This window comes from Eptesicus fuscus, chromosome 20 (assembly GCF_027574615.1).
Source record: "Eptesicus fuscus isolate TK198812 chromosome 20, DD_ASM_mEF_20220401, whole genome shotgun sequence".
NCBI lineage: Eukaryota > Metazoa > Chordata > Mammalia > Chiroptera > Vespertilionidae > Eptesicus > Eptesicus fuscus.
The window spans coordinates 48,813,781-48,831,166 of NC_072492.1; the positions used below are offsets into that span (position 1 = coordinate 48,813,781).

Consider the following 17,386-nt stretch of genomic DNA (forward strand, 5'->3'; position numbering starts at 1 on the left):
TCCATTGAGCTCGGCTGTTCACTCTTGTCCTATGTAGGTGGGGCCCCCACTCCATTCCCGAACTTCTCACCAGTGGCCACCAGTCACCCGCCCCCACCCCCACACTGCTCCTTCTGTGACTCCAGCTGCTTGGCCTGGGCCAGGAGGCATGGGGGCCGGGACTCAGGGCCCTGAGGGTCAGGCCGCCTGGGGTGGTCAGGACTCCTAGCTGCTGAGCTGTGCTGGACCCCAGAGGGACTGGGGAGAGCGCCTCCTGGGGGCAGAACACGCAGCCCTCGGGATGTGGGCAATGGGGCATGTGCTGTCGGCACGGATTCTGAGCAGGTGAAGCTTGCTGGGTTTTGCTCGAGGCGCTCTGCGGCCACGTGGCCTCTGCCCCTCCACCCTCAGGCCTGAGCTGAAGGGGGAGCGCTCCCCCCGCTGTGAACGGGGCTGGCGGGGGTGGTTCTGCCTCCTGCTCGTGCTCACAGGCAGCGTGGGCAAGGCCTCTGTCTTCCCGTGTCCTTTCCCGTCTTGAAGCCCTCGTGCGGCCCCTGCAGGCTGTGCGCAGGGACACAAGCCAGGTGCGCAGGAAGCCGTGCAGGGCAGTGCTGGTTTGGTGGAGAATGGGGGTGGGTGGGAGAGGGCATGGGGAGAGGCACAATCCAGAGCCCAGGGCCCAGGGCCAGGGCTCCCGGCTCGGGCAGCGAAGCAACATCCGTCCCAAAGGACATCACACTCCCCGGGCCGAGGCAGGTTAACGGTTTATGTGTCCAATACCACGCTGCCCGGTGCCACCCGGCAGGGAGTGCGCAGGCTCAGGCGGAGGTGTCAAAGAGGCGGTCGATCATGTCGCCCACCTGCTCCACGTGGTACTTGATGTACTTCTCAGGGTTCTTGGTGAAGGGCACGTTGCCGTACCTGCCAGGCACTGAGGTCAGCGGGGAGCGTGCCCTCCTCCCCGCTCCCCGGAGTCTAAGGCCTCCCCGTGGGGTGTCCCTGGGCACCGGCCCTGCCTGGCGTCGTCCTGAGGCAGAGCACTGAGCGAGGGGGAAGTGTGGGGGGGGCTCACCTGTGCAGAAAGGCCCCGTAGGTCTCCTTGACGATGTGCTTCTGAGCTTGGCGGATCTTGTCCCTCTGCTCCGTGTCGGGGATGGCCCAGGCTTTCTGGATCTTGCACAATTCTTCCAGGCCATCATTGAAGCCCTGCCACCACAAGGTGGGAAGAGAAGGGACCCGGAGACAAACGTTGGGGTGTGTCGCTCCAGCAGCAGCAGCAGCAGCCGGGGCAGGGACGGGCTCCCAACTCACCTTAAACCGCTCCTTGATCACCTGCCGCTCCTTGTCCCGGAGCTGGGGGCCGAGACAGCTCTCCTCAGAGAGAGGCGCCTGCCCCGCCCCTCCCCCAGCGCCCGAGCCCCGCCCTCTCCTGCTGCCCCGGTGGCCACAGGCATCCTCTGCTCTCACCCCACAGGGACTCCTGTCCATTTTCTCCCAGAGACATGGCCAACAGGATGACACCTGCCACACACCCCGCCCAGCCCAGGCGCTCAGCCCACCTTGACTCCCGGCTGGAACACGGGCAGGTTCTTCTCGGTGATGTAGTCCGTCACCTTTAACCAGCTGCAGGGAGAGGAAGCAGGGCGGCCTCAGGCAGCTGCTCCCGGGCTGGTTTGCTTTGTGTGTGTGACTGTTCTCTCTGGATCTACTGGGGGGTGTAGGGAGGGCAGGGATCCATCTGGGTCACAACTAAGCAAAACACAACTGAGGTTTTTCCTCGGGAATAGAAAGCGTTTGAGATGCTCGCTTTTAAAACTGGAACAGGAAACAGCAGTCAATAAACTGAACGAATGCTAGTGCCACCAACTCCGCTGCACAGCAGCCTCCTGGCAAGTGAAGACGGAGCAGCAGGGGAGGAGGAAAGGAGGTGGAGCGTCCTGGGAAGGGAGCGGAAGACACCTCCAGGGGAAGGACACAGAGGGAGACACAAACCCGCAGCAGGAGAGAGAGCGCCGCTCAGTCAAGGTCAAGTGCTCTTGCAACCTGCTCTTCGCCTGGGCCAAACACTGCCCACACTCTGCGTCAGCCCTGCAACTACTAGCTTCACCCTCGCAGGCAGTCAGACTGCCCTCTGCAGAGGCACCAAGGCCCCCGAGGGAGCCAGCAGTGGGGGGGGGGGGGGGGGGCTCCCATTGCCACCCCATGATTTTGACCACAACACAAGAGGAGGATTGGGTCCACAGGGCAACAGTTCCCTGTTACTGACGCCACTCCGACTGGGCCCAGTGTCCTGAGACTGAGGAGGGAGCGTGAGCGGCGGGTGCAGGGGTGGGGTGGGAGGGCAGCCTGGCACCTGCGCTGGTAGGTCTGGATCTGCTGCTCGATGTGCTCCCGGTAGGAGCGCTCGGCAGTCTTCTGGGTCACGGCCACCAGCTGGATCAGCTCCGACCTGGGGGGCAGGGGGAGGGGACAGAGTAGAGGGGACAGGATTGGCTGTGGGCCAGGGCAGCCTGCCCTCCCACCCCACCTTCAAGAGCTCTAAAAAGGCAGCGCGCACGCCCCTGGTCCTGGGGCAGCGAGGAGGAAAGCCCTGCCCTCCCACCGGACACCCGCAGGGCACGGCCAGCCCCCGGCACCTACTTCTCCAGGGCCTTGAGGATGTAGTTGTAGTTGTTGTGCAGGAAGATGGCGCTCAGAGCTGGGTCCTCGTACACCTTGGATTTGCTCAGCAAGTTCAGCTGCAGGTTACCCAGGACTTTACCTGCACAGGGAAAGGTGTGGCCATGCCCACGTGGCAGTTTGACCCAAACCACCCAATCCCAGGCCCCACAAACCAAGTCCTCCCGTCACTCCTGTCGCTCCCCGACTCCAGCGCCACAAGCCTCAGGAGCCCTTTGCCCAGCCCCTCCGCCCTGAACCAGAGGTCAGGTTGTGATTCCAAGGGTTGGGGCTCGGAGCACCCGGGAATAGCAGGAGAGCACCAAAAGGAGGCGGGGCTAAGCAGGGATGGGGCGGCTGCTGCCGGCTGTGGACTCACAGATGTAGGTGCTCAGAAGGCGCCTGCTGAACTCGGAGCTGTAGCTGGTGGCTGAGGAGCTGGTCTCTGAGAGAGAGAAGTCCGGCTATGGCAGCGGCGGCAGCCTGGACCCTCTCTGGCCTCCCCTCAGCCCAAGGGGCAGCTGAGGGCCGGTGGGGAGGGGCCTCTGAGCCTTCCTCCCCCTGGCTGCTGGGACAGAGGGAGCTGGGGCAGAGCTGGTGTCCGCGGGCTCAGGGCTCCCGCCCGCTGCATGGAGCACTGCCTTGGACTCTCTCTGGAGCCCAGGGCAGCCCCTCTGTGGTGCCAGGTGGCCCACAATCAGCAGGAAGGCTGGCAGGACCTCCAGCCCCCGCCCCCTGCTGGGGGGCATCACGGCTCACCTATCCCATCTGTCAGCATGGGAGCCAGAATGGGCTCCACGGCCGCCCCCTTCCCCACGTCCCACCTCCTCTATGGTGCTCGGAAGAGGGGACCTGCCTACATAGAGCGAGGGCCAAGGAGGAGAGAGGGCGGGCAGGCAGGAGCCGGGCTAGGCCGGAGGGTGTCCCAGCGTGCTGGGGGCAGCAGGACGCTGCCTGGACAACCTCAGAGACAGAAAGTGGCCGTGTGGGAGCTGTGAGAGCGGGAAGCACCCTGAAGGGACCGGGTGCCCTCTGACCCCCACTCCCCAATAGGTCCTGCGTCTGCCAGGGGCCTCTGTCCCCGGGGAACCTCACTCACGGGGCTTCAAGAGGGAGGATGGGGCTGCAGAGCCCTGCCGCTTACCTCGGGGGTCTAAAGGAATATTGTATGTGTCCCCAAGAACTACGGAGTGAAAGGCAGTGCGACAGGGGGAGGAGGGAGACAAAGACGGAGAAAGATGCAAAGTGCAAAAACAGGTTAGAAACAGCCGTGTCATCCCATCCAGCAGACCGCGCCCCACGACAGCCAGGACAGACAGCAGGACACACCCAAGCCAGACCCACGGGGACCAGGGAGCACGCAGCAAAGTGGAGGCCTGAGAGCCACAGGCCGAGGCTGCCCCTGGCTCTGTGCCCTCAGATGGGGCAGCAGGGAGGGCCCGGGGCCCAGACACGCCGGGCTGGGACTCAGTGCTTGGAACGGCTGGAAATGCGTGTACCCTCCCGTGCCAACCTCAGGAAGGTACCAGGCTGGCCCCGAGGTGCCAGCCTCCCAGTGGCCACGGTGTGAGACTCATTGGGGGACAGGCGAGCACAAGAGAAGGTGGGAAATGTGGACGAGGGCGGGCAGGAAGGGCACCTTCAAACACAAGCGTGCTCTCCAGAGGGAGCCCGGGGCAGAGGTCGGCGGGAAAGGCCGTCAAAGCCGCTCCCTGACACTCGGCCCTCTGAGCCCAGCCCCGGGAGCCCGGCAGCTCAGGGCCCTGCCCCAGGCCACGTCTCCAGCCCACTGCGCAGGCGGAGGCCATCTCCTCACCAGAGGCGGCAGTGCCGCTGGGGCCTCACCCCACTTCTCCAGACAAGAGGGAGGAGGGGGGCCCGGGGCTGGGGGCCCCGCTGGGAGGTGCCAAGTACCTTGGGAGGCCAGCATGGCCCCGGCCGTCTCCTGGAAGTCCAGCAGCTGCTGCAGGAAAAGGATGGCCTGTGTGGGGGATGGTCAGGAAGGTCAGGGCAGGACCCAGGGGTCAGGTCACTCCCACAGCACATCCTGCGTGACAGGGCAAGTTCAGGGCCCGGGGTCTGCCGAGTGAAACGGCGGCTGCAAACTTGGATCCCACTTTGGGTTCGGGCTTCGAGGGAAGGCCGGGTCTGCTGAGGGGGCTGAGCACTGAGCGGTCCTGGGGGCCCCACCCCCGGGGCCCGGGCAGCACCTACGTTACTGGTCCTGGGGGCCCCCACCCCCGGGGCCCGGGCAGCACCTACGTTGCTGGTGAGCTCGTGCACGGTGCCGTCCTTGGGCATGTTGTACTCCTTGTCCGGGTCATTCTGTGGAAACAGCCGCTCCCTGGAAGAGCTCCCAAGGAGGCCCCACCCCACCCCACGCCCCTCAGCCTGCTCCTGGCGCCACCTCTTGGCAGACAGGTGGCAGGACACCCCTTAAGGCACAAAGGGGAGCAAGATGCACCTGCCAGAAAACAGGGGCAGGAGCCTCAGGCCTGGAGCCCCCAGAGAGGGAGGCAATGGGTGCTGACAGGAGTCATCCCTCCGGCAGACCCGACCCGCTCGGAGCCTGCGCCCTGAGGGGCCCACAGCCAGGTGGCCCTGCAGTGGAAGGAGGGAGGTCACCTTGATGTTGTCAGCGAAGTCCTCCAGCGCTTTGGCACCAACGGTCTCCATGGAGGTGATGAGGCTGGGCAGCTTGTTCTTGGTGCTGGCGGCTGTCCCCTGAGAGGGCAGAGCGGCACAGCTGCCCCTGTCCCCGCCGCGGGCGGGCGTGCACCCCTTCCTTCCAGCTGCTCCCCGCCCCCCCAGGGGATGCCTCCTTCACCCCCGAGCAGACGTGTGGGCAGAGCACGTGGTGGGCCCCTCCTCCACGCCCCCAAGCGCCTCGCCAGCCCGTACCTGGAGCACCTGGTCAAACTCGGGCTTGGTCTGCTTGAGGTGCCGCAGGATGGGGAAGATGGCGAGCACCGCCGAGAAGTCGTGTCTGACGATGGCCTTGCGGGCAGCGGACACGATGTTCTCCCCCTCGAGCATCAGCCCCTCCAGTGCGTCCTGAGGGTGAGGACGCGGCTCAGGGGGCAGAGGCGAGAGCTGGCTCCCAGGGGCGGTGAGGGCACCCGAGGGGTGAGGGGAGCCAGTGTGCTTCTGATGGGAGGTGCCGGCCAGGCACACCGCCAGGACGGATCCCCAGGACGGATGCCCAGGACGGATGCCCAGGACGGATGCCCAGGACGGATCCCCAGGACGGATGCCCAGGACAGATGCCCAGGACGGATCCCCAGGACGGATGCCCAGGACAGATGCCCAGGGCGCGGCGGGAGGAGGTGGCTGTATTGGAGGCTACAGGCCACAGGCACAGCCCACGCTGCGGTGACAGCTCTGTAAGGCCCCGGCCCGGGCGGGGCAGCACCTGGATCAGGGAGTCGAAGGTCTTCTTCTGATGGTGCTCGGGGATGACCTCCACCAGCAGCTGGTACTCGCTCTGCGCCAGCTTGACGAAGGCGCTGACGCAGTGAATGTAGGCGTCGGTCTCCACGTCCAGCATGTCGTCTCTCCCTGCGGGACAGCGGTGCGCTGAGCTGCTGGGCTGGGGACAGCCCTCTCCCTGCTGCGGGGCGAGGGTCTCCCCAGCTCCTGGCCGAGGGTCCAGACTGGCCCCCGACGGGGAGGAGGGAGACTGTGCGGGCAGAGAGCTGAGGACGCCAGCAGGCCCCATGGGCTGACGGGGAAATGGCTGGGCCCAGCCTTTGTCCTGGCTTCACTCTGAGCTCTGCCATGGGCGGGATTTACGGCCCTGAGTGCCAGGTACGGGAGGTGTGGGTGACAGATAAAAGGGGAAGCGGAGGATCCCTAAATGGACTCCCTGGAGAGGGTATGGCCCCAGGACTGAGGAGTCCGATTGTATGGAAAGAGGGCAGCTGGGGGGCAGGCGGCAGTGTCCACCAAGGAGACAGCCATCTCAGAAAACGCTGGGCCTACGAGGGCGGTGGCCAGCCCAGCCAGGCTTCCGGAACCGTAGGAAGGCGGTGGGCTCCGGCTATGAGGCCAGCTGGCACGGGTTAAAGGTGAAGAGGCAGTGTGAGCCCCAGAGAGGGAGGGCTCCTTGGCTATCAGCTGCCCCAGGAGGAGACCGGATGCCACTGCTGGAGGCTGGGGCAGGGGCCTAGTCCTACGCGCCCAGGGATGGGCTCCCAGGAGTCGGAGCTGTTGGTGAAGCCGATGTCGGGCTCCCGGCCCGCCAGGGCGCCACCTCCCCTCTCGGCCTGCCTTCCAAGGAGCGGCCACTTCTCCCCGTGGCCCGGGCCCTGAGAGCCAGGTGCACACTCCCAGCTGGAGGGAGGCAAGGAGACCTCGCGCCCGAAGGAGAGAGATGGAAGGAGAGAGCGACAGGCCTGGCCCATCCTGCTGGGCCCTCCGGTGACGGCTGGGAAGGCGGCAGCGGCTGCCCGCGGGCTGGGCTGGGCTGCGTACTCACCGGCCAGCGGCCCGTGCTTGTCGTTCAGGGCCTCGGACAGGTGCTTAACTCGGAAATCATGCTCGTGACCTAGCGAGACGTCGGCCGCACAAACACAAGCAGCGTTTATCCAGGGGCCGGGCGGGCTGGCCCTCGGGGCCGGGAAGAAGCCCTCGATCTCCGGGAGGGGTGGGGGCGGGGGAAGGGGCATTGGAGGGCGCCCTGAGCCCCTCCTCTGCCGCGGGCCACCCTGGGAACAGCCGTTTCAAGCCTGAGAGAAAGCCGCGAGGCCAAGGAGAGTCGAGGGGCTTCCGGCAGCCAGGGGGCGGCTGACGCCCGGCCCCAGGGGGTTATCTCGCCGGCCGTGGGGGAGACCCGGTTAGAGAAATGTCAATGCGAGGCAATGGGGACAGCCTTCTTCTTGTCCCCAGCTCATTCTTACGAAGGAGGGCCAGGTCCTCCAGGGTGGGGCTGTCCTTCCTGACATGAGAAAGGGATGAGGCCGACCAGCTGCCTGTCCCCTTGCTGCACCCCCCCTTATAAAGTTGGGGGTGACCAGGAGGCCTAGGCCAGCTTGGTCCTGCCACCGCTGATCTCAGCGTGAAAGGGCTGCCCACGGCAAAGAACTCTGTCTGAGTTCAAACAGGAGACAAGGACAGAGACAGGGAGGGGAGGGGGAGGGGAGCCCCAGGGAGGGCAGAGCTGCCATCAGCCAGACAGGACCAGGCCAAGGCCACGAAACCTGTCCCTGCGCCAGCTGGAGCGAGTGGCACAGGGACGGGCAGCCCCACCCGTGCCCTCTCAGGGTGCCTCCCGAGGCCCTCCTGGGGCTGGAGGCTCTGCCCTGCCGCGGGAGTGAACACACGACGGAGGAGGGGGGAGCGGGAGAGGAACACGGGTGATTACCTTCCAGAGGAATGAGGTTAGAGCCCCCCTTTTTCCCATCTAGACCATGCTGGGAATACTGTTTCAGAAGGTTCTGAGCCTTCCGGATCGTCCCTGTCACCAGAGCCACACAGAGAGGAGATAAGAAGACCTAGGAAATGAGTGAGAGAAAACGGCAGCGGCCCTCCAAGCCGACCCCCCTCTCCCCGCCGCGGCCCTCCACGCCCAGCCCACGCCCGGCCCCACAGTGAGCACGCCCAGACCCGCCTCCCCCAGCAGACCTTCCCCAGGCCGCCGGAGACCCAGCAGATGGAGACGAAGGGGTGGACACATTCCCCGGGGCCTCCCGATCCTGCTGCTGACCCTCTCTGTTCTGGCCTGAGCTCATCTGAGGGCGCGTGGAGGGTGAAGGAGACGAGGCGGGCAGAGATCCACCAAGAGGAGCCCCAGTAAAAAGAGCTCCCGACATCTAAACAGGCAAGGGCTCGGGCTGGAGGAGCTGGTGACAGACGAAGCTCTCACACCCGGAGTTATGACCCAGGACAGAGCCCGGGCACCCGGAGGCTGGGAGGCCTGCGCCCCCCGGAGCGCCAGGCACAGCTCTCTGGGCATGCTCAGTGTTGGCAAGTAGCCCAGCAGCAGTCAGAGAGCAGCATGGGAGCCGGTGAGACGGGAAGGAGCCCTGGGAGGCAGTGCCAGTGCGAGGGCTGGAGCCCCGGAGGCAGCCTGGCCCACACGCCGTCACCCACACCACCAAAGCGACTGGGAGGCTCCAGAGCGAGAGGGGGCACAGCCTCGCGGAGAGCCAGGGAGGCCGGAGGAAAGGGCGCATGCTCTTGGCACGGGGAAACAACAGTTAGTGTCACAAGTCAAAACAAGAAACAAAACTGAGCGCACGGCCTCGGGCCGGCCACTCTGGGGAACGAGACACCGCAGGGCAGAGCATGTGGGGAGGTAAAGCAGCACCCCCACAGCGAGCATGCTGCCTGCACTGCCCTCTGCCCTGGAGCCGCGGCCCGTCCCCCGCATCTCCCCGCATCTCCGAGCACAGCACAGCGAGGCTGCCGAGTCCTGGCTGCGCCCCAGAGGAGCGCGGGTGAGGAGGCAAGGTTGGGGCTCATTTCTTCCTGTCCGCACCTCGCCACCGTTAGCTGCTACTAACACGGGGCCGGCTCAGCATCTGTCTCTGTGTGCAGTGAGCGGCCGCTCATGAGCACATCAGACTCCTGCCCGCAGCTGAGCGGGAGCAGACGGGCCCGCCGGGCCTCCCGGAGCGCAGCCAGCACGGGCCATGGGAGTGCAGTGGGGCTGCTGCTGGCGGCTGCCAAGACCATCAGGCACCCAATGACCATGGACAGCGCTGAGGCCGGCGCCTCATGGCCACCCCCTCCTTCTCCCGGCTCCTCTCCCACCACCAGGCACTGACGTCCCCAGGGCGATTCCCCGGGCCTGACGCCAGTCCTGAGCCCACCAGCTCGGGACAACTCTCGAACCCCCACAGGAACAGGGGGTCCTCCCAGCTAGTTTCCCTCTTGGGTCTACAAGCCACGGAGGGATTCGGTCCACGGTGAGCCCCTCCGCCCGGAAGGCCATCCCTGCATGGCCAGCCAGCACCCCGGGGCAGAGCACATTGGGTCCCGGGGCCTCCCGGCGCCGTCAGAGGAGACGGAGGGGAACCGAGCACAGCCCGGCTGGCCCAGGCGGCCTCCCAGACACAGCTCCTCTCAGCACACAGAGGCTCAGGGAGGGACGGGACGGCCCGCGTGCAGCAGCCGCAGCCTCGGCCAAGCCCGCCGGCTTAGTGGAATCACTGATTTTCTGGGGAAGCGGCCAGGGCACCCACACTGGAGGGGAGAAGGCAGTGCCTTCCTTCCAGGCCCCCCAGCTTCCCAACACTCGCCTGGCTGTGCCCCCAGGGCAGCTTCTGCTCTGCCACATTTCCAAACCCTAAGGGGTGCAAACAGACCCCTCAGAGGGACAGGGCAGGCAGGGCCGGACAAAGGGAGGGTAAGCTCTACACCCAGCCTGTCACCAGGGGCGGGTCCCGCAGGCCACCCTGGGGCGGTGCCTGCAGCTTGAGCCCAGGCCTGCCAAGCTGCGGTGCACACAGGGCAGTTTACCTGCACGGACTGTGGGACATGATGCCAGGGACAAGGACAGCGAGCTGCTCACCCAGGACACCAACAACCCATGGCCCAGGCCTCTCGCCCTCAGTGCGGCCCCCACCCCCACCCCTACGGCCCGCCCCAAGGCACTCACTGGCAGGGCGGCCTGAGAGCCAGGCGCACTTCCCCCTCAAGGGCGGGCTAGGGTTTTCCCTCCGGACCTGACCGACTGTGAAAGGATCAGGTCTCCCACCCACTTCTCAGCCACGCGCCACTTCCAGCCGCCCTGGCTTGCTGGGAGGTGAAGGCCCATCCCATCCCCCGAGCTTGGCTGTCACAGCCTGGCCTCCTGGAGGGACACCAGGGGAGGAGCAGGGGCCCGGCAAGGGGCTCTGCCCTGGCACCCCATTCCCCTGCCTCTCCACATCTCTGACGCCCCTCCCTCCTCCAAAGACATGTTTGCAGCCCCCCAACCCTGCTGAGCAGCAGGAAGAGCCTCCTCCGTGGGGCCTTGCTGGGGGCACACACCTGCTTTCTGGCCTGTCTGCCTGCAGCTGGAGGGGCCGACGCAGCTCACCCCAGGGTGGCCGAAAGCAACGCAGGTCCCACCGCCTTCCGGCTGGTGCTTCCAGGGCCGGGGTGGGGACTCACCTGGCCGCTTGATGGGCTTCTTGGTGGGCGTGTCTTTCCTCTTGTTGGGGATGGCAGGGGAGTAGGGAACCCCAGAGACAGAACTGTTCTTCCGGAAGTGCTCCTTCAGGCCCTTGATGGAGCGGTCCAGCTGGCTGGAGCGGATCTGGTAGTAGACGTTCATGAAATCTGAGGAGAGATGCGGCAACGGGCCTGTGGCCGCCGGGTCCCGGCCTTTCCCCCCTAGAACAGCTCCGCGGGGCGGCGGTGTGCCCACTGTTTCTACTTGCTGACCCGTTCCTAGCACCTGCTCGGGCTCGCAGCCACCCACAGGGCCTTGCCCCGCATCAGGCAGAATCTTTAAAGGAAAAGTATCCCCCGATAGAACTGACGATGTTTTTTACCTTCTGAAGCGAAGTATTCTCAGATAAAAATATAAAGATTAGGTAAGGCCGAACCCGGTTTGGCTCAGTGGATAGAGCGTCGGCCTGCGGACTCAAGGGTCCCAGGTTCGATTCTGGTCAAGGGCATGTACCTTGGTTGCGGGCACATCCCCAGTAGGGGGTGTGCAAGAGGCAGCTGATCAATGTTTCTCTCTCATCGATGTTTCTAACTCTCTATCCCTCTCTCTTCCTCTCTGTAAAAAATCAAAATATATTTTTAAAAAGTAAATAAATAAATAAAGATTAGATAAGGAGTCAAAGGATGTGAATAATTTATAGGAGGCAAAGAGACAACCACTGTCAGTGAATAAAAAAACACTATTATCTTTAGCCATTACACAATGACTTTATTAATTTTTATTGATCTGAGAGAGAGAAGCACGGATGTGAAGAGAAACATCGATTAGTTGCCTCCTGTACGCACCCTGACAGGGGACTGAAGCCACTACCTAGGTATGTGCTCTGACTGGGAATCGATCCCACAACCTTTTGGTGTACGGGACGATGCTCCAACCCACTGAGCCACCCGGCCATGGCTAAACTTTTTATTAAAAACAAAACAAAACAAAAACCCGGCCCACCCCCCGGCCCTGCCTGCGGTTGGCCCTCGGCGGCCCTCACCTTGGTTGCGGCCGTACTCCACCAGCCAGCGGGAGAGGCGGATCACGTCCAGGAGCACGCCCTCCGGCAGGTGCTCCAGGGGCACCTCCTCCTGGATCTCCAGCTCCTCCTCCCCGCTGATGAGATCCAGGATGAGCACGGGGGAGACCACCTTACTGTGCCGGGTCATCAGGCTGCGGAACTCGGACTCCAGGGACTCCTTCCCCCGCTCCAACAGCAGCTTCTGCAGGGGCGAGGGGAGGGAGGAGGGCGCACTGCTGCTGCGGCCTTCGGCTAGCCCTCCCCCCCTCCCCTCCCCTCCCCTGCCTGCACTTCCTTGAACCCAGAGCAGAAAGGCAGGAAGCCTTCCTTCAGCTCGGGCTCTCTAACTGGATGCTCACAGGTGAAACCCGGGGCTGCACAAGCAGATGCTCCATGAACACTGGCTGATTACCGCCTCACTGCACTACCAATCTGTCTTCTTGTTAGAAAGGGTTTGCAATGAAAGAAAGAGAGAAACTGAACTGTCACGTTAAAAACTTTTGTGCTGTAAATGATACCATCAAAAAAAGCGAAAAAACCCACAGAATGAGAGAAATTATTTGCAAATCATGTATCTGATAAGGGACAGGTATCCAGAACATGTAAGAGAATTGGAAACATGTTCATACAAAATCATGAAATACATCAGACAGAGAAAGACAAATGCCGTATGGTTTCACTTATATGTGGAATCTAAAAAACAAAATAAATGAACAAACGAAACAGAAATAAACTCACAGGTACAGAGAACAAATTGGTAGTCACCAGATGGGAGGGGATAGGTGAAAAAGATAGGGATTACGAAGTACAAATTGGTAATTATTAAAACCGTCACAGGGATGTAAAGTAAAGCATAGGGAATACAATCAATAACACTGTAATAACTATATACGGTGGCAAGTAGGTACTACACTTATAAGGGTGATCACTTCATAAGACACATAAATGTCTAATCACTACACTTGACACTAATAAAATATTGCATGTCAACTGTAATATAAAAATAAATTTTAAATAAAAATAGTTAAATTGGTAAGTTTTATATTATGTATTTTTACCACAATAAGAAAACGCCAAATGCATTTGTAAAAATCAAACATTAAATTTATATTGTATAAGTAATGGTTGCGGGCTCGATCCCCAGTAGGGGGTGTGCAGGAGGCAACCGATCAATGATTCTCTCTCATCATTGATGCTTCTATCTCCCTCTTCCTCTCCCTTCTTCTCTGAAATCAATAAAAAAAATTTTTTTTTAAAAATGTGTATCTGTGATTCCTGAGGCAGAGTTCTATACGTGTACTATATTAGATACTTCTGCTCATTCTACCACAGTCTCCTTTAAGCTGGTTCCGTCTCTCCGGAGACCAGGGAGGGACCGATGTCCCCACACCTCTCCCATTACCCTGCTGGCCCCTCACCACTTTGTTGAGCTCTGGGCTGTCTGGGCTGTTGTCCTGGAAATACTCCACAGCCTTCTGAATCTTGGCCATGCTTCCCAGGTACTCTTCCAGCCTCCCTGTGGGGCTGGGAAGGAACAGAGCTGTGTCAGCCCGGCTGGATGGAAGATGAAGAGAAGGACCCATTCGGAAGAGGAAAGGAGAGGATTGATATAGGGGACTCCAGGCTCAACTATATCCAACTCCCCTTCCCATTCTACGCCGCTGGTCCAGGAGGCATCAAGAATGTCAACAATCGCCCTAGCCGGTTTGGCTCAGTGGAAGAGCGTTGACCTGCAGACTAAAGGGTCCCGGGTTCGATTCCGGTCAAGGGCACATGCCCAGGTTGCGGGCTCGATCCCCAGTGGGGAGCGTGCAGGAGGCAGCCGATCAATGATTCTCTCTCATCATGGATGTGTCTATCTCTCTCTCCTTCTCCCTTCCGCTCTGAAATTAATAAAAACTTATTTTTTAAAAACGGGAAAATCCTTTTAAACATGACAACAATAAATTAACAAAAAATAAGAAAAGGTCAATTAAAAAAAAACACAATGAAAGGAACGTGACCCCTGGCCCTAGCTCACCCCTCCCTGATGATCTTCTCCGTGTCACTGGCCACGTGGTAGTAGCTGATGACGTGGTCCAGGCAGGACAGGGTCTTCTCGACGTTCTCCTGCAGCCGCTGCAGGTTCTCCGTCTGCTTGTGCACAGGGATGATGGAGTTCTCCAGCTTCATCAGGCGGCTCTCAAAGGACGACAGGATGGACACCTAAGGGGCACCACGAGCTCTCAGGCCTCGCGGGTGTCCCAGCGTGGCTTCCAGACACCCACCAGGTCTTTGGCAGTTGCTGCTTTTTCTCTGGTTTTCTAGACAGTAAGCTCCATGAGGGAAGGGCCGGGGGTGCAGCTGTCACCACTGTATCCTCAGCACACAGGAGGTGGCCCAAATACATTGGATGAAATTTGATTTGAAGGCAATGCAAGCATCAAAGGACCTCCCCCCAAAAGATAATCACCCCGGGATGGTTTCCCTTCCACCCTTTGAAGCCAAATCTCAATTTCTGTTCTTTCGGAGGCTTTCCTAGACTGAGCAGGAAGTAGTTGCATATGGAGTAGCCTCAAATGCATTGTTGGCACTTCCAAAAGCCTCTCTCTCGAAGACGAGGACTTCATGATTGTGTTACTACATACACACACCAAGTTCGTATTTACTCAACTTGTGCTTTACGGTCTCCTCCAGAAATAAAGAAGAAACCTCCTATTTGTTGAGCACCAACTGTACACCAGGCGCTGTGCAAGATGGGTCCCCATGTGACCCAAGGCTCCTATGACCTTCACAGCCACAGGAGGAGCGTGGCTTCGTCTCTGTTTTGTCATATGAGTTAACTGAGGCTCAGAGTTACCTGTCAGGAGCCACACACAAACAAGTGGAGGGTGATGACTAGATCCTAGATCTGTCCGATTTCGGAGCTCATTCTATCCCAAAGCCCTGGGGGCGGGAGATGGCTGAGTCTTGTCTGCCCTCGGCAACCTCAGAAGTGCCACCCTTGCCCTCCGCCCGTCACCTGAAGTGAGGATGACACATGACCGTCCCCAGCCCACCTAAGTCAGCCTCACTGAGTGTTTGCAGGAGGAGACGAAGACCAGGCCAGCGGGGCAGCGGCATCCTCAGTGAGGAGGCGGGCAAGGGGAAGGGTAACAGACACGCCACACTGCTGCTGGAGAACCCACCCAAAGCCACCATCCCTACCCAGGCCAGAAGCCCAGGCCTTATGCACCGCACCGGACCCGCCAGGTCGCACAGCTCTCTCCCTGCGGGATCTGGAGGCCTGCCAGCCGCTCCCAGCGGAGGGTTACTCACCATGTTCTTGGTGAGCTGGTCGCTCTTCTCCAGGCTGTCTCGGATGAAGGACAGCGTCTCCTCCTCCTGGGGGCGCGGAGGGGAGGCATCACCTGAAGCCCGCGGCTAAAGACCGCCGTCCCGGGCCCACGGCCTCGCCCCCGAGCCCAGCTCCTTGCAGGGAGCGCCCCCTCACACCCCTGCCCCCTTCCAGAGTAGATGCCCTGGCCCGGGCCTCGGCGCCTCCCCTCCTCTCCTCCCCCGCCTCCCCGGCGGCCCCAGTCTCACCTGCTTCAGCTTGTCCTCGATTTCCCGCCGCCGGGCGGACGCCTCCTGCGGGGGGATCATCCCTGCGGCCCGGCGCCGCTTCCACTTCCAGTGTTTTGTCTCTGCGTGCGTACCTTCTCGGCTTCCGTCCCTGTTACACCCACTTCCGCCCTTGGCCCCGCCCCGGAGCGCACTGGTGGGACCATGTTGGGAGTGGCAGGCGGAAGTGCGCCTGCGCGGGGCACGGAGACGGGCTGGGGACGTAGCCATCTTGGGTGTGGCCGAAGGGGGGCCCTGGCGGACCAGCCCGGAAAGCCTCACTCAGCACTTTACGTCTCTGAGCAGCACCTAGCCCATAGCACACGTTCAAAAAACATATCGCTAACATCATGCTTATATGTCTGAGGAAGGGACTCCTTTATGGTTGTGAACAAATACTTTCTCCCCCCCTGTTAGGTTGAGGCATGGGGGAAAGACCACAGCCATGCAAGCACCCGCAAGGTAGATGGTGACGAAGATAACTGGCGCCTTCCCAGACCCCTGCCCAAGGCAGGAATTCCACATCTCTCATGCTCTCCACCCTCCCCTCACCAAACGGCTGTATAAAGGAAGTACCTAAGCCCCCGTTTTGGCGCGAACTCCCCTGGCCCACTCTCGGACTGGTGAGTTTCGCCCTGGGAGCGCAAGATTAAAACCTCCCCCCCTTTCCATGGCCTGGACTCTGTGTCTTGTTTCCTGCGTCGCAAACCTTTCACCCCCCACCTTTATTTTTTAAAAATATGTATTTTATTGATTTTTTACAGAGAGGAAGGGAAAGGGATAGTCAGAAACATCGATCAGCTGCCTCCTACACACCCCCTACTGGGGATGTGCCTGCAACCAAGGTACATGCCCCTGACGGGAATCGAACCTGGGACCCTTGAGTCCGCACGCCGACGCTCTATCCACTGAGCCAAACCGGTTAGGGCAGCGCCCCCAAATCTTTATTGTTGAAAGTATAACATATGTCCCCCTTTTCCCTCCATTGACTCCTTTCAGCCTGCCCCGCTCCCTTCCCCCGCCTCTATTGTCTGTGTCCATGGGTTATTCATACAATGAACAAATACTTTTTAAAAATATACATTTTATTGATTTTTTTACAGAGAGGAAGGGAGAAGGATAGAGAGTTAGAAACATCGATGAGAGAGAAACATCGATCAGCTGCCTCCTGCACACCCCCTACTGGGGATGTGTCCGCAACCAAGGTACATGCCCTTGACCAGAATCGAACCTGGGACCCTTGAGTCCGCAGGCCGACGCTCTATCCACTGAGCCAAACCAGTTAGGGCGAACAAATATTTTCAACTTTGTACAATCTCATTGCATTTTCGGTAAATGAACTACATGTGTGCTTTTTTTGTATTTTCTCAAATTTCCTCCACTAAGTGTAATTTGGTAGCCAGCTGCCACGTAGTGAGAGCCGTCTGTTTGCCCAGCTCTGTCACCCCATTCTTGCTCCCTGTCCTGGCTAATCCTCACAATAAACTTCCGAGGGGGGCACCGCGGCTGTGTCCCTTCCGCCGCGGAGGAAGCTCAGGGCAGAGGGGTCGCTGCCTAAGTCAACACAGCTGGCCCTGCAGCTCCGCGCTCGCCCCCTCCCATGCTCCGCCGCTCAGGAACGTTGGTTTGTTGCTGTGCAAAGCTGCCAATCTGATGGTCAAGAAAATCCACCGTGAAAAGCAGGTTACTTTTATGACCACCGTAGCTAAAGAAAGGTAGACAGCATGAAAAGATGCATTTAACTTTATGCTCAACCAGTGTGAGGCGTGTCTGTGAGACATTGATTCCGCAATTCCCCAACTAGACTCAGCACAAGCTGCTTCCGCGAAAGGAGCGAGCGGAAGCCGCGATTTTCCTCCACAAACTTGTGCGGAACACAGGGGTGCTGACCATCGCCCAGCCCCCTCCGCCGCCGAGGCTCCCTTTCCAGAGGGAAGGAGGGGGGGAGGAACCGTGTTCTTTCATGTGCTTCTCCTCATGTACCAAGTGTAACAGCCTCCAAAGTC

General features: G+C 60.7%; 1 protein-coding gene across 6 annotated transcripts; it reads right to left on the reverse strand.

Annotated features, from left to right (window-relative positions):
• Positions 1-731: 731 nt before the first annotated feature.
• On the reverse strand, positions 732-15,477 carry EXOC7 (exocyst complex component 7). 6 transcript variants are annotated; one of them, XM_028130509.2, is made up of 21 exons: positions 15,363-15,477; positions 15,096-15,161; positions 13,819-14,003; positions 13,217-13,322; positions 11,778-12,000; positions 10,735-10,902; positions 8,000-8,092; positions 7,115-7,183; positions 6,050-6,195; positions 5,539-5,691; positions 5,263-5,361; positions 4,900-4,962; positions 4,552-4,618; positions 3,782-3,820; positions 3,017-3,082; positions 2,620-2,740; positions 2,333-2,428; positions 1,539-1,602; positions 1,291-1,332; positions 1,052-1,185; positions 732-900 (listed from the first exon to the last, which is right to left on the reverse strand). In XM_028130509.2, exons 1-21 carry the CDS (start codon positions 15,420-15,422, stop codon positions 798-800), a joined length of 2,163 nt encoding a protein of 720 aa, XP_027986310.1. In that variant the 5' UTR covers positions 15,423-15,477; the 3' UTR covers positions 732-797. The 6 variants fall into 6 exon arrangements, with proteins under 6 accessions (XP_027986310.1, XP_054565843.1, XP_008153253.1 ...); XM_054709868.1 differs by lacking the exon at positions 8,000-8,092; XM_008155031.3 differs by lacking the exon at positions 3,782-3,820.
• Positions 15,478-17,386: the final 1,909 nt, after the last annotated feature.